Source organism: Sorex fumeus, unplaced genomic scaffold (assembly GCF_029834395.1).
Source record: "Sorex fumeus unplaced genomic scaffold, SorFum_2.1 ptg000006l, whole genome shotgun sequence".
NCBI lineage: Eukaryota > Metazoa > Chordata > Mammalia > Eulipotyphla > Soricidae > Sorex > Sorex fumeus.
The window spans coordinates 49898110-49912974 of NW_026606063.1; the positions used below are offsets into that span (position 1 = coordinate 49898110).

Here is a 14865-nt window from a genome sequence, read left to right on the forward strand (position 1 = left end):
AAATACATAAGATTATATATAAAATATTTCAGATATAAGATATATAAAGCATTTTATATAAGCTATGAGATAAATATATGATATAAAATAAAACATTAATGCCTTATTAATGAGAGTTAGAAATCTGTAGGGAGGAAGGGGAATATCCCTTTTGAATTCTTACACCCCAGTATTGGATAATGTTTGAGTTTAAGTGACGGAGTTCTCTGCCATGTTTCTGAATAACCCCACTGCTAAAACGAAGAGTTTGATTAGCAAATGAGTTAAGTGCCTTAGAGGTGATATTGGAACATAATTTCAATGAACATTTTCTCTCTGTTCTTTTCTTTCTGGGTGTGACTAACTTGCTACAGTATGCTGCATGGTTGCTGGTAAAACAGGAAATGGGGTAAGTAATTTAGGTAGGGAATTTTTACAACCATTTAAATATAAGCTACTTGACTTGTAAAGTACTTTTACTACTATTTCTTTTTATAGAGCTAGTTCAACATCACTAGAGAAATTGGCATTGAGAAATTTTTAATTGTGTAAAAGTAGTCAAGTCTTATTTAATGAGTTTATTTGCAAAACCTATTTTTTAGACTGAATGTGACTGAAAATACATATTTAATATGCATCAGGCACTTAAATAATGTACTTTGGAAAGTTATTGTAAAGAATATATTTAAAATTGATCTTAGAGAGTAAATTGTAAAATTAATTATACTATGAGTTTTATCGATATGCCAGACACAGTAACAACAAAGTCTCCAATGGAGACGTTACTGGGCCCGCTCGAGCAAATCGACGACCAACGGGAGGGCCTTTACCTTACCTTTACCTTTATGAGTTTTAAACTAGTAAAATCCTCATTAAGGTAGAACACAAGGAGATTATACAAAGAAAATAATAGGTTGGGCAGGAGAAATAGTACAGCGGGTAGGGCACTTGCCTTGCACAGGGCCAACCCAGGTTCGATCCCCTGCATCCCATATGGTCTCCCAAGCACTGCCAGGAGTAATTAATTCCTCAGTATACAGCTAGGAGTAACCTCTAAGTACCATTAGATGTGACCCAAAAACAAACAAAAATACAAAAGGAAAATGATAGGTCCCAAAGGTCTTTATAGGAGACCTTATGTGCTGTGGAAATTAGAAAGTTTTAGATTCTTATAAATGTTATCTGGTATTAAATATTATGTATAACATACTCTTCCCTTTTAGGTTCTGGGATGGTACTATGTAATTTATAGTGTGTTATATTTCATAATAGTTACAAGATTAATATTTCTGCAGTGCAACATAAATATTACCACTAAGTTTGATAAACAAAATCTTTGAATAGCTGCACATGATCAAATCATGGTTTGGTTGCCTAATTTTGCAGAGGTTTTTGGATTTGAAAGTAAAAATCAGAATAGGTCTAAAAATGGCCATGAGACACTCATTCCTCTATCATCTGCAGAGAAAAGCACTGAAAAAAGTGTGTATTTCTTTATTAGACTCTTATATTTGGTTATGTGAGTTTCAGAAAAAGTATTTGACTTTTATATTTAATACTGTATTTTAAAAAGTAACTACCACATATTTCAAAGGTTTTAGGGTTTAGTTGATTGCACCAATTTGTTTTAAAGGTTCAGGCAGGAAAGATAGTACTAAAGCTCTTGCCTTGAATGTGGCTGACCCAGGTTTGATCCCTGGTACCTCATGGTCCACTGTTGGTGCACCTTGGAGACCCCCAAGTACCAAGCATTGCTGGTATGACCTGACTTTGTTTCTTTGTTTTGTAAAGGTTTTAAGTTTTCATTGACAGTGAATTCTGGTTGTTACTCCTTATCAAAGGATAGAAAAGTGGATTAGTTCATTGAAGGATTCTGATCAATACAGAGAAACTGATAACAAACACACAAATCTTTCCCGAGTATTCCTAGTTCATTCTATGTTCAAAAGATTATAAAGGGATTGCTTTTTAAAGAATTGACCCAAGGAATAAAAAAAAAATGTGTTAGGGGTGCAGATGTTGCTATTGACATTCTCATCTATAGTTATCGGACAAAGGGGCTGGAGCGATAGCACAGCGGGTAGGGCATTTGCCTTGCATGTAGCTGATCCAGGTTCGATTCCCAGCATCCCTATGGTCCCCTGAGCACCGCCAGGAGTAACTCCTGAGTGCAGAGCCAGGAGTAACCCCTGTGTATCGCTGGGTATGACCCAAAAAGCAAAAAAAAAAAAAATAAGTAAAAAAAATTATATTTATCTGACAGAGAGTAGGAAATCCAGTTACTAAGCACTAAATTGGGATTAAATTGAATAACTACTAGTCATATAAAGCAATATTTCCCAACTGGGTGCCACATGGCCCCTGAAAGGCCCGCAGGATATTCTAAGAGGTGTAAATTACATTAATGAGTCTAGGGAACCAACCAGTAGGACATGGAAACAACGGTCAGGAAATGGGGAAGAGGTTGAGAAAAAGTTGATCAATATTGTTCTAAAGGATAATCAAGCATATGCTGGATTCTCTCCGAAAACATTTATTCTAATTTACATTAGAAAAGTTATTAGCTGCATTCAACTTGCAGGACTGAAAGGCTGGCATTTTAAAGTATTTTTGCCTTATATTTAAGGATAAAATTTCTAAGATGTCTGTTAACCCTTTCCTTGACTTCTTTGATCTGGAAAGAAAAGATACATGGAGTTGGAGTTTTTTATGAGCTAAATATAATTCAGTGACTATGAAGGATTTATAATACTGGTTTTCTTATGTATCTAATCAGTAATACATGTATCTAATCAGTAATACATATCCCAGTTTTAGAGTTGGCTTTTGCTACAACCTTTTGTATTCTCTGGAGTCTAAGTAATTAAAAAAAAAAATGTTGTGGACGCCACTCTGCACTGCTTGGGTGCTGCCAGGACTCGACCCAGCAGAATTGTTGGGGATGATTTGGGGTCTGGGTCATATTCAGAGCTTTGCATTTGCAACAGGCTAAACAGTTTTAAGTCATTTTTCGTTTTTGTGGGGATTTTGTTCTTTTTTGTTTGTTTTGGGGCATACCCATATTGCTTAGAGGTTACTCTGGCATGGCGCTTGGCATGGTACTTGGGGATCATTCCAGGCCATGTAGTGGGGGCCCATGTGTTGTAAACTGGGCCTCCTGCATATGAAACATGCACTCAGCCCATTGAGCTGTCTCTCCTTCCCCATCTTATGTTGGAGGTTTCAAAATATTTATCCTTCATTTTAATTTTTTGTTAATTTTTGTGCTTTTTCTTTTAAAGAATATTTATTCTTTAAAGTGTTCTCACACAAGTAGTTATTTTTCAAGTGTCATTTTTTTTTGCAAATATCAAAGTGTTGATATAATATCGTGATAGACAGTATCACGATAGTCTTGTTTGTTGTTGGTTTGATTTTGGTTTCGGTTTTTGGGCCACATGTGGCAGTGCTCAGAGCTTACTCGTGACTGCACTCAGGGATCATTCCTGATGGGGCTTGGGGAACAATATTGGGTGCTGGGGATCGAACCTGGTCAACCATATGCAAGGCAAGAGCCCTACCTTCTGTGCTACCACTCTGGCCCCTCACAACAGTCTTTTTTAAAAATGAAAATGCTTCTAACAGTCATAGAATTAGGAAAAGTTTAGGAAACTCAAATATTTTAATAAGTTATTGAATGTAGAAAAGTTATCAGATTATTTTTCAATTGTAGGACTTCTGGGTATTTTATTGTTAAACCACAATCCACATGAAAGCACTCCAAGGAAGGAGGACCGGTGGTTTTTATATCTGTCTTTTTAGATAAATTAATTATAGCCACTAAGCTAATCTATTTTTTTAAATTTTTTTTCTGTTTTTTGTTTTCTACCTGCAGTTAGTAGTGTCTTTTATCTTAAAGAATTAAGTATTAAAGAATATTGACTCTTAAGTAACCATTTCTCTAAGTGAAAATTAGACCTTGAAAGAGATGATTCATAAGCTGATGTTAACATATCTTGTTAAAAGCAGCCCTGAAAATAGCCATAAGTTTAATTTGAAATTTTCATTACTTGAATGATGTAAACTTGTCAGTTTATTAGTAATATCTCTGTGTTCTCAGTGGAGTAGAGCAGTTTGAATAATGTATCATGTTTTCTTTCTTTTTTACTTCAATTCCTTTCTGTCACAATTTAAGGCATCAACTAAAAGCTAGAATTTATAATCGGAATTTCCCCCCAACTAATTTGTTAGAGTTTGGGAAATGTTAGATTTCTTTCTAAACAATTATCCATATTAAATTGATAAGCTTTCTAGAACACCCATAGTTTAGGATTTAGTATTTCTTCTTTAGCAATAAAGGTGCAGGGTTGGGGGGGAAGTACAGCTTTTACTTAGATTTCTCAAAATTAAGCACCTATTCTGTAAAAGAGAAACACTTTTATTCCAGATTAAATTATTGTAATATGTGGTCTTGTAGTTTCTGAGTAGTGAACAATTTTTTTCATCTTTTTGTTTATGATTATAAATTCTGGAATTTGGCAGTGGTAGCTCAGAAAAACTTATTAATGTATAAATATTTGAAGTCTTAAGACTACTTATATACTACCTTATATACCTGTATTTTTTCATCTAAAATTTTTTAAATTGAATCACCATAAATTGCTAGGTTAAATAGTTATTCATGATTGAGTTTCAGGCATACAGTATTTAATTAAATACCAATCTCTTTATCACTGTTTCTTCATCAGTGTCTCCAGTTTCCCTCCCATCACACAGCCTGCCTCTATGGCAGGCACTTTTTTCTTTTTTTCCCATTTTCCCCCCTTTTAGGCACACTGGTTTAAAATAATGTTACCGAGGGGGAGGGCAAAAAAATAAAATAAAATAATGTTACTGAGAGGGTTTCATGCATGTCACTTTACTTGCTTTGAGCATCTAGTCCTGGTCCAGAGTGACCATTTCTCCATATCATTGTTATTGTGATCCCTTCCCTGACCTATCTTACCCCCAATCCTGCTTATATGCCATTTTAAAAAGTGGTTCCTTGATACAACTAAAATATAAGGCCCGTAAGCTGAGGGGTTCTTGTCTGCTCTATTCTGTTCTTTCTATAGATGTGCAACAGAGCCTGGCAGATAGAAGACACTTTAAAATATTAATAATTGCATAAAGTCTTGTCTTTAGTAGAAAAAGTGAAGTTTTTCACTCAGCAAATTAATCTTTATGTTATTCAGAAAGCAGAGTCTGTCGCTGGGAAGAAATGATATAGTTCAGCTAAAAGAAGCCTACAAGTGGATAACTCACCCCCTGTTTTCAGAGGAACTGGGTATTCCCATTGATGGAAAGGTATTGGGTCATCAGCATTATTGATTCCATTTTCTAATTTTAATAGATTCACTTCATTATATGGCAGAGCTTTGGGTAATCAAAAGAATTTTCTCTTTTAATAATCCAATGAGGGATTTTTATGTATTTAAAATGATAATTTCTCAATCTCTAATTGAAATTTTCTCTCTTGTAATTCAAGATACTTAGGAGTACAATAGATGCCTTGCACTTTAATTGACTTTAAAAGATTGGAAATGAATATATGCCTTTTTAGATATTTATAGTTTAATCAAAGAGACAGGTTGACTAGTACAAAACAATCCACAAATAACTGTCAACAAGTGAATCAACTCTAGATTGTTTAATTTTGTTATTTGGGTTAGTTTTGTTTGCAGATGCACAGTTACAACCTCTTCAACTACAGTGAGCATGGGTTCTGTTTATCTCACGTTGGTGGTAGCTGGATGTCTTTGATTTTACATAACCTCTACTTTTGAAAACTGTTTACTAAGCTATCTCTTCCATTCCAGAGCAGACATAATTCAGAGAACAGTCAGGTTTCCGGATAAACAGGATACCTTCTCAGCTCATCTTGAACGAGATTCCAATAGCTTGACCTCAGTTGCTTCATTGTTCTGTGTGAAGGAAATTCCCTGAACATTAATTAAATAGAACATACTCCTATTTAAGCAAAATCACAGAATCACCTCGCAAAGCTAAATAGTTAAAATTTCCCCTTTCCTCATTCTGAATTATATAGCTATTTCCCCCTGTTCCTAAGAATAAACTCTCCTTTAAACTCAATACTAAAAGAATCGAGAAGACAATCATTTCACAGATAGTTTGAAGAGGAAATGAGGAAAAAAAAAAGAAGTACTTTGGAAATTAGAGAAGTCATTAACACAAGTTGTTTGTTTGTTTTTGTTTCATATTTTTGCTTTTTGTGTCACACTTGGTGGTGTTTACTCCTGGCTCTGCAATCAGGAATTACTCTTAGCAGCACTCAGGGAACCGTATATGATGCTGGGGATTGAACTCAGGTTAGCCTTGTGCAAGGCAAGCACCCTGCCTTCTGTGCTATACTCAGTCCCCAATGCAAACTATTTTTACCTCAGTTTTGGGGTTTGTTTTATTTTTGGTGGCATATCCAACAATGCTTAGAGGTTACTCCTGACTGTGTAATCAGGAATTACTCCTGGCGGTGCTTAAAAACCATATGGGGTGCTGAGGACTAAACTCAGATCAGCCGCATGCAAGGCAAGTGCCTTATCAATAGTACCTGTCTCTCCAACCCCCTCAGACTTCAGTTTTGAGGAACACTAAGTTTTCATGTCAAATCAGTGAGCACAGAAAACAAATGATGTAATAATGACTAAATAGACTCAGGATGAATAGAAGTTTTCTTGTGTAAATGGAATGCATCATAATTATAGTTTTGTTTTGTAGATTAGAATAGAGAGGGGGAAATTTTATTATTATTTTTGTTATTATATTATGGAGCGATAGCACAGCGGGTAGAGCATTTGCCTTGCAAGCAGCCAACATGGCTGACCCGAGTTCGATTCCTCTTGGAGAGCCTGGCAAACTACTGAGAGTATCTGGCCTGCACAGCAAAGCCTGGCAAGCTACCCATGACTATTCAATATGCCAAACACAGTAACAACAAAGTCTCACAATGGAGATGTTACTGGGCCCGCTTGAGAAAATCAATGAACAATGGGAGGACAGTGACAGTGACATTATTTTTATGATAGAGTAGCTAGTAAGTTTACTGACCATCCAATGCAGTTAGTAAAGACAAAGCTAGATGAAGAGCCAGAAAGCTAGTATAGCGGGTACACTTAGCTTGCACACAACTGGCTTGTGTTCAATTCCTGGCACATATGGTTTTCTTAGCCCCACCGGGAATGATTCCTGAGCATAGAGGGCGTTGACCCAAAATCAAACAAACAAAAAACCAAACTAAAAAAATAAAATTACAACATGCAATGTATTTTTTTTTCTCAGTGTGAAATTTTGTGTATTTTCCATGAAGAAAAATGTTTGTAGAATATAAAATAGTGCTTTTTCTATGTAGGGGGATGTGTTTTGTAATGTTAACATTTTATTTTATTTATTCATGTATTCATTTTGGAAGCCAGGGACTCATGCACATGAGGCATGTGCACTACCACTGAGCTACATTACTGACCTCTGTAAAACTTTTTAATAACGTTTCAGTTTTGCTTCCCCCCCCCCCTTTTTTTTTTCTGTCCTAGACCTGCAGGGGGGCTTAAGTTTGGCTCAGTGCTCAGGTACCTGGGACTGAACGTGGGCCCTCTGCATGCAAAACCTGTGCTCAGCCCCTTGAGCTTATCTCTGACGCTAGGAGAAAAACTTACTATAGCTTATATGACGGATAGTCCCTAGAATTGAAAAGATGGCTATAATAAACTATGATAAATCTCCCAAGAAGTATATACACTTATATTTGTATCTATAAAAATGGCTACAAGAATGCATAAGCTATTACTGGTTCTGCCTGAGTTGTATGGGATTGAAAAATCATTTCGTGTTTTTCAATTTGTAAGTATCACTTTTGCAGTACCTCAAAAAGTTTAGATCTCTTTTTTAAAACTAAAGTTTACAAGGAAGTTTGAGTACATTTTTTGTGATATTAGGGATCAGTTTCACCCAGGGATATAATAGGTAGGGCGTGAGCTCTACCAGTGAGTTACATATCTCAGGCCCTTGAGTACTTTTTTGGCGTGTTTTATTTTTTGAGGGGGTGCAGGGGCACACCTGGCAGTGTTCGGGCCTTATTCCTGGCTCTGTGCTCAGGTAGTCACTTGTGGCGGTGCAGAAGTCCATATGTGAAGCTGAGGATCAAACCTTGAACTGCTGCGTACAGAGCAAGCACTGTAGCCCTGTATTAGATTTTTGGACCCATGAGTACTTTGTGTATGTATGTATGTGTGTGGTTGAAACTATGTTAAAAAAAAAACTCATGTAGAGTTGTTTTGGAAACAAACCTGGGTGTATTCATAACTCACTCTTGGCTCTGCATTCAGGGATTGCTCCTGGTGGAGCTTGGGTATCATATGAGGTGCCAGGGGTCGAAGCTGGGTTGGGCCCATGCAAGGCAAGTGCCTGCCTGCTTTACTATCTCTCCAGCCCCTGCCTCATGCAGAGCTTTGCAAATATGAATAAAGTACTTTTGTTTTGAAAATAATTTTAGTCATAGTATTGTCAGAAGCAAATTCTTTTGATTTTTTTCGGTTACTTTTAATTCCCTGAATTAATACTACACCTAATTTATTTATTTAACATTTGTACGTGTGTGCCTGTGATTGAACCTGGGCCTTCCAACTTGCAAATTATACACACTAGCTCTGAACTTTCTCCTACCTGTTCTACACCTAATTTATGCCCTTGTCCAAAGTCATACAGATTTATTTTAAATGTGCTCTAGGTCTGTTTCCTTTTTTTTTTTTTTTTTTTTGTAAAATCACTAGAGATTGAGCAGCTTTACAAGTTAAAAAAACAACAGCAAAAAACCAAACTTTTCTTCACAGCTGCCCTGAGAACAAGCTGATTTGAGAATAATAGTATTTCCAGTTTCCTTTTCACTCTTTTTTTCTGAGCCAATCTTTGAGAGTTACTAACTTCTATTTCCATTCATAAGTTGTTAATGTTGGTTTCTTTTTGCTCATTTTAAAACTGTCTTTATAATTTTAGAGCTTGTTTGAAGTGAGTGTGGTCTTTGCTCACCCTGAAACAGTTGAGGATTGCCACTTTCTGTAAGTTGCCACGTAAATAACACTCAATTGTGTAATGTTGTTAATGATTTTTTGGCTTTTATGAAAATAGTATTGCTCTACTTTCTAATAGAAATAACAGTACTTGTTATGTCTTACTAGGTTTAAAGTGTGCTTTTTAATGTAGACACACCAGTGTAGCTAGGAAAGGGACTTATTTTCTCTGCTTTTGATATCCTGAGTTTATCCTCAGTAGATATGTTGTCTAACTTATATTTAATTGTATCATCTCCAAATAATATATTAACTTTTTATATTAACTTAAATTTTACTTTAGACGTGCATTGTGCCCTGATTGTTTCAAGCCAGCCAAAAACAAACAGGTAAGGATTCTTGCTGCTTCTCTAGTGAATTTTTTTTAACTGAATATTGAAATTACCAATAAAAAGGATATACATTAGAAATATGATTATCTATTATATTAAGAATCACCTTTAAATATTTCCATTTTCTATGTTTTTCCCTCAATTCTCAATACCTTTGCCTCTCACTAGGAACTCTTAACACACAAACACGCTCATGTTTGTTTCATTGTCTGAGTTGTTCCCCTAATGTTAAATTTAAAATTGCTATTTCAGTGGTATTTGTCATATCCATTTGGGGAAATTCAGCTTCTAAGAAGATTTTAATCTTCCAAATGACATCATCTTGGAAAATCCATGTTATTTCAGCATTCCAAACTTTTATCTAATAGAAACTGGTGTTTCTAAAATAGAATCCAAAGTGGATTATTTAGAACAGCTCTTAGTTAACATAGTCTATTTCAATCTACATTGGCAAATTACTGTTTACGAGCCAAGAACTGCACAGTTTATATGAATGTCATATCAGGTTATTTATTGGGAATCTTTCACACCCTAGTTACTAAACTGGTTTTGTGAAAAGTGGTGACTCTTAGGTTTACTGACATCTGTTTTGCTGAAGTAGTTGTTAAAAAGTATATAAGCTTATTGGCAAAGATATATCCATTGGCCTTTCCTCTTTCTTGATAATTGCTGGGACTTCTTAGAACTCAAGGAGGGGAAGGAATGTGTAACATCTTCCAAATCCAGAAATAGTTAGAAATGCAGACCAAGGCTAAAACATTGCTCCCTTAATACAACACGGTTCACTAGCCAGTACTGTATTAGCATTCTCAGGTTAACAGGTGAAATTGCTCAAAGTTGAGAGAAATAGCCATGAAGTTTCTTGGTGTCCCCAACCTTGTTCTGCTCCCCTTGTAAACTAAAGGAATGACATTTAATTTTTGTGTATGGGTAGGCGGGGTGTGTGTGTGTGTGCAGGAGTGTGGGGGGTTAGGCACATCCTCAGTGCTCAGGTATTACTCCTGGCATTGTGCTCAGGGATTTTTCCTGACATGTCTTGGGGACTATATAGGGTACCAGGTATGGAACCCTACCTGCTCTATAATCTTCATTCCTTGATGTCATGATTTTTGTTTTGAAGAATATTACATTTTAAGGGAAATGAGATATTGCAGTAAAGCCTTTTTTTAGCATTGTATGTTCTTACCTGTTGTTACAGATTGGTTTGAGGAGAAGGGTCATTGAAGTATACTGATTGCAGAACCAGCATGATGAAAACATTTTAATTTTGGTAGACACTAAAGGCTTATGCCTTTTAAGTATGGTTTGGAAATAATACAATTTTTTATGTTAATGTTTTTCACCTCTGTTGTTTTCTTGGTTAGATGATAAAAAATGTCTTCTCTCTATTTTGCCTTATTTAGTCAGTATTCACTAGAATGGCAGTTATGAAAGCTTTGAATAAAATAAAAGAAGAGGATTTCCTCAAGTAAGTATAAGTATTAAAATAAGGAAATCGTGGAATTTAATAAAGTTAATCTAGACCAGCATTTTCAATGGACTGTCTTATATCAGGGATTAGGATTGTGTTAAAGTCATTGTTAGTTCCCAATCCCTATCACAGTCTCTAGCATGAAGTATTCACTAAATGTCAACTTAATATTTGAATTTATAAATGAAGTCCAACTTCATGGAATTTTTTTTTTTTGGTGGAAAAGTGGGGGTGAATTTTGGGTCACACCTGGCAATGCTCAGAGTTACTCCTGACTCTGCATTCAGGAATTACTCCTGGTGGTACTTGGGGGACATATGGAATGCCAGGGATTGAACCCTGGTCTGCCATCAAGAGGAAAAGCAATTTACCCACTTTACTGTATCTCTGGCCCCATCTTCATGATATTTTTACGGGTTAATGGAGAACAGATCTAAGGCAGTTTTCTTGACTCTCTAACCTAGTAATAGTATATAACCATTATATCCCTAATCTAGCAATCTGGCATTTCTTAGCATTTCCAGCTCCAGAAAAGGGATGAAAAGACTCATATATTTCCTCACTTGTTCAGTTATGATGAAATACGATAAACCTTAAATATATATTTTTTGGTACTTAATGGGCTCCCTTGTAAGCTCCCCTCCCCTCCCAAAAAAAACCTCTAAAATTGTGATCTAAACCTTGTATTTTAATTCTCATGGTACTCATTTAAGTAAAATATTGTAGATGTTCATCTAGAATATTTTTAATAAACTTCAAACATGAGGAAGGATTTGTATATTTTACTGACAAAAAAGAGGTTCAGAATTGAAGTACCTTAATAAAACTTTTTTTAAACTTGAGGGTTTTTAAAAAATTTTTTTAAAAAAATTTTTATTAGTGAAACACCATGAGGTACAGTTGTAGACTTACATATTTTTGTGCTTGGGTTTCAGTTATACAATGATCGAGTACCCATCCCTCCACCAGTGCCCATTCTCCACCACAGATCCCAGTATCCCTCCCACCCCCCATCTCCCCCATCCCACCCTGCTTCTGTGGCAGGGCCTTAATGGAACTTTTTATTTATTTATTTATTTATTTATTTTTATTAGTGAGACACCATGAGGTACAGTTGTAGACTTACAAATTTTTGTGCTTGGGTTTCAATTATACAATGATCAAATACTTAATGGAACTTTTTAAAGTATGGTGTAGAGAAGGGAACACTCTGGAGGAGATAAGCTGTTGGAATGTTGTATTCTTGAAACCCTCTAGTGACAGATTGTAAATCATGGTGTCTCAAATATCATTTAAAAAAAAGAATTACATATATATATGTGTGTGTGTGTATATATACACATATACTTACATACATATACATATATATGTATATATGTATACATACATATATATGTATATAATTTTTTTGTTTTTTGGGGGGATCTTCCCAGCTCTGCTCAGGAGTCCCTGAGGGGAGGGTTCATTGCCAGGACCTGGCAGTGCAGTGCTTGGACTCAGCCATGCTGGGTGTCACAGGGCTACACCCTGTGGTGCTGGAGTTGTGCTGTACCAGGGATTGAGCTTGGGGCCTTGGACAAGCGAGACATACCTTCTAGCTCTTTGAGCACTTTGCCTGGCCTCAAAAGACAGTCATTTTCTATAAGCAGTATTTCCTGAATTTAACTTCTTTGTTAATTAAATCTTAGGGAACTTTGCAACTTTGCAAGCTGCAAATTTGGGGTTAAATCCATGGCATCTAGTTGTTTATAAATTGACTCCAAAGAAGGGAAAAGAGAGAAAAGTGATGGAGTACCCCCTTCCCACCTCCAGCCCCCCCATCAGTGGCATTTACTTTCTCACTGAGCACTTTTCCTCAAATGATTAAGGACTTCGAAACTAGCAGCAAGTGTTTTGGATAGCTAAAAGGTCAAAGAATCAGGTGTGTCTCTCATTTTCTACAGGTGGATTTCTCTCTCCCAAATCTCAAGGCAATTCTCATCTAGGAATATGGGGCCACGTGAACTTCAGAGGAAGCAGCAGAGCCCCAACTTCTATAGTGCCTCTCTCATATGTTAAACATGTTTTTCCAGGGCCCAAGGGACCCTTAGATTCCAGATTAAAGGCTTAGTTCTTGAGAGACTCAGGTTCAGACTGTGTCTCAAACAGTGCTCGTTCAACATAGTTATGTGATTCAGTATTACTTCTATTTTTTGCTTTTTTGGGGTCACACATGGTGATATTCAGTGGCTACTCCTGGCTCCACATCAGGCAGTGTTTGGGAGATCATATGGGATGCCAGGGATGGTTCAGCGTGTGGAAGGCAATCACCCTACCCACTATACTATCGCTTCAGCCCCAGTATCACTTCTAGAAAATAGTATATGTAAAAATTCATGTTGAGGGCCTGAATGATAGTACAGTGGGTAGACTTTTTTTTAATGCATTTGCTTTATTTTTATTTATTTATTTTGCTTTTTTATGGGTCACACCCAGCGATGCGCGAGGATTTCTCCTGGCTCTGCTCTCAGGAGTTGCTCCTGTGGTGTTCAGGGGACCATATGGGATGCTGGGGATTGAACACGTATAAGGCAAATGCCCTACTCACTGTACTATCACTCCAACCCCATGGGTAGACAGTTTACCTTAAATGCAGGTGACTCTGATTTGATCCCTTATACCCTAGATGGCTCCCCAAACCCTGCCAGGAGTGATCCCTTAGAACAGAGCCAGGAGTAAGCCCATAACACCCAAAGCCAAAAACAAACAAAATCATTTGTTTTGCAGACAATTTCCTTGTCCTCCGAGTTCACCAAAGGCTGTTTGCTCTGTTCTTGGAATCGAATGTGCCCATGGTGCTGTTTTTGTGGCTGGTAATATATTTAGTCTCAAATATATTTAATTAGCAACTTACTATCAAATGTAAACTTTCTTATTATTGTTATTAGGCTCTAATTAGTTAACTCCTTGGGGAACCAGAACTGTTAGCCTAACTTATTTTAGGTTAGGCATTCTTATGAATCACTCAGATTTATTATTTAAAATGCTGTACCAAAGAGAAGGAAACTCCATACCACTTCCCAGGGACAAGTGGAGATAGGGGTAGCTCAAGGTGAAGACCAAAACCTGTTAGAAGAAACAGTTTTGCAGAGTATGTTTTATATGAAAGCAAACCTGAAAAACAATTTTATCATCTTAAGAATGACTAAACGTTTGACTTCTGCCTGAATTAAAAAGGCTGCATTGACTTTCTGAAGAGTAGACAGTTTTGGTTTTGAGAGCTACAGTTGTTTCCTAGGAAGAGTGAAATAAAATTGCTCTCTTTTTTTCTTTCTTTTTGGGTCATTCCTAGCGATTCTCAGGGGTTACCTCTGGCTCTGCACTCAAGAATTACTCTTTGCGGTGCTCAGGGAACCATATGGGGTGCCAGGAATCGAACCCAGGTTGGCTGCATGCAAGGCAAAAGCCCTAGCTGCAATATTACCGTTCTGACTCCCTGAAAATGCTCTCTGGTCTTGAGTAGAGCACCCTGTCCGGGGGTAGTTGAGCAAGACCTGCCTTCATGTGGGTTTTTTGTTGTTGTTTTTCATAAGCAGTGAGTCATGGTCTTTTGGGTTTTTTCTTTTCACTTACTAAGATTTCAGAATTTCCTATATTTGAACTACTGGGAACTACCACCAATGACTACTACATTGAAAGTAGCATTAATCAAGCTTAAAAGTACTAATTGTTCTTTTAAAAAAATGATCTGTCACACATACTCTATTTTGTGCATACTCTATTAAATATCATATAAATGATCTTTCTCTAATACTCTATTTTTTGTCAGTTGATCAGATTTACTAATGACATTGAGCATTCTCTTAGAACTCATTTGATGATTGAGAGTGTATCTCTAGCTTTGTTACCATAAATCTTCCTATTTATATGTCTCTGTGCTGAGTCCCCAATTTATTTATTTTTTATTGGTTTTTTTTTTTTTTTGAGGGGAGGCTTTTTGTGTCAT

The 14865-nt window shown here is 36.4% G+C and overlaps 1 protein-coding gene across 1 annotated transcript in view; it reads left to right on the forward strand.

Annotated features, from left to right (window-relative positions):
* PUS10 (pseudouridine synthase 10) overlaps positions 1-14865 on the forward strand; it is a 77788-nt gene that overhangs the window by 39924 nt on the left and 22999 nt on the right. Inside the window, exons 5-10 of the mRNA XM_056122897.1 lie at positions 354-388; positions 5193-5304; positions 9004-9065; positions 9361-9406; positions 10813-10877; positions 13647-13732. Of these exons, the coding sequence (XP_055978872.1) occupies positions 354-388; positions 5193-5304; positions 9004-9065; positions 9361-9406; positions 10813-10877; positions 13647-13732 (406 nt within the window). The remainder of the gene's footprint in view (positions 1-353; positions 389-5192; positions 5305-9003; positions 9066-9360; positions 9407-10812; positions 10878-13646; positions 13733-14865) is intronic.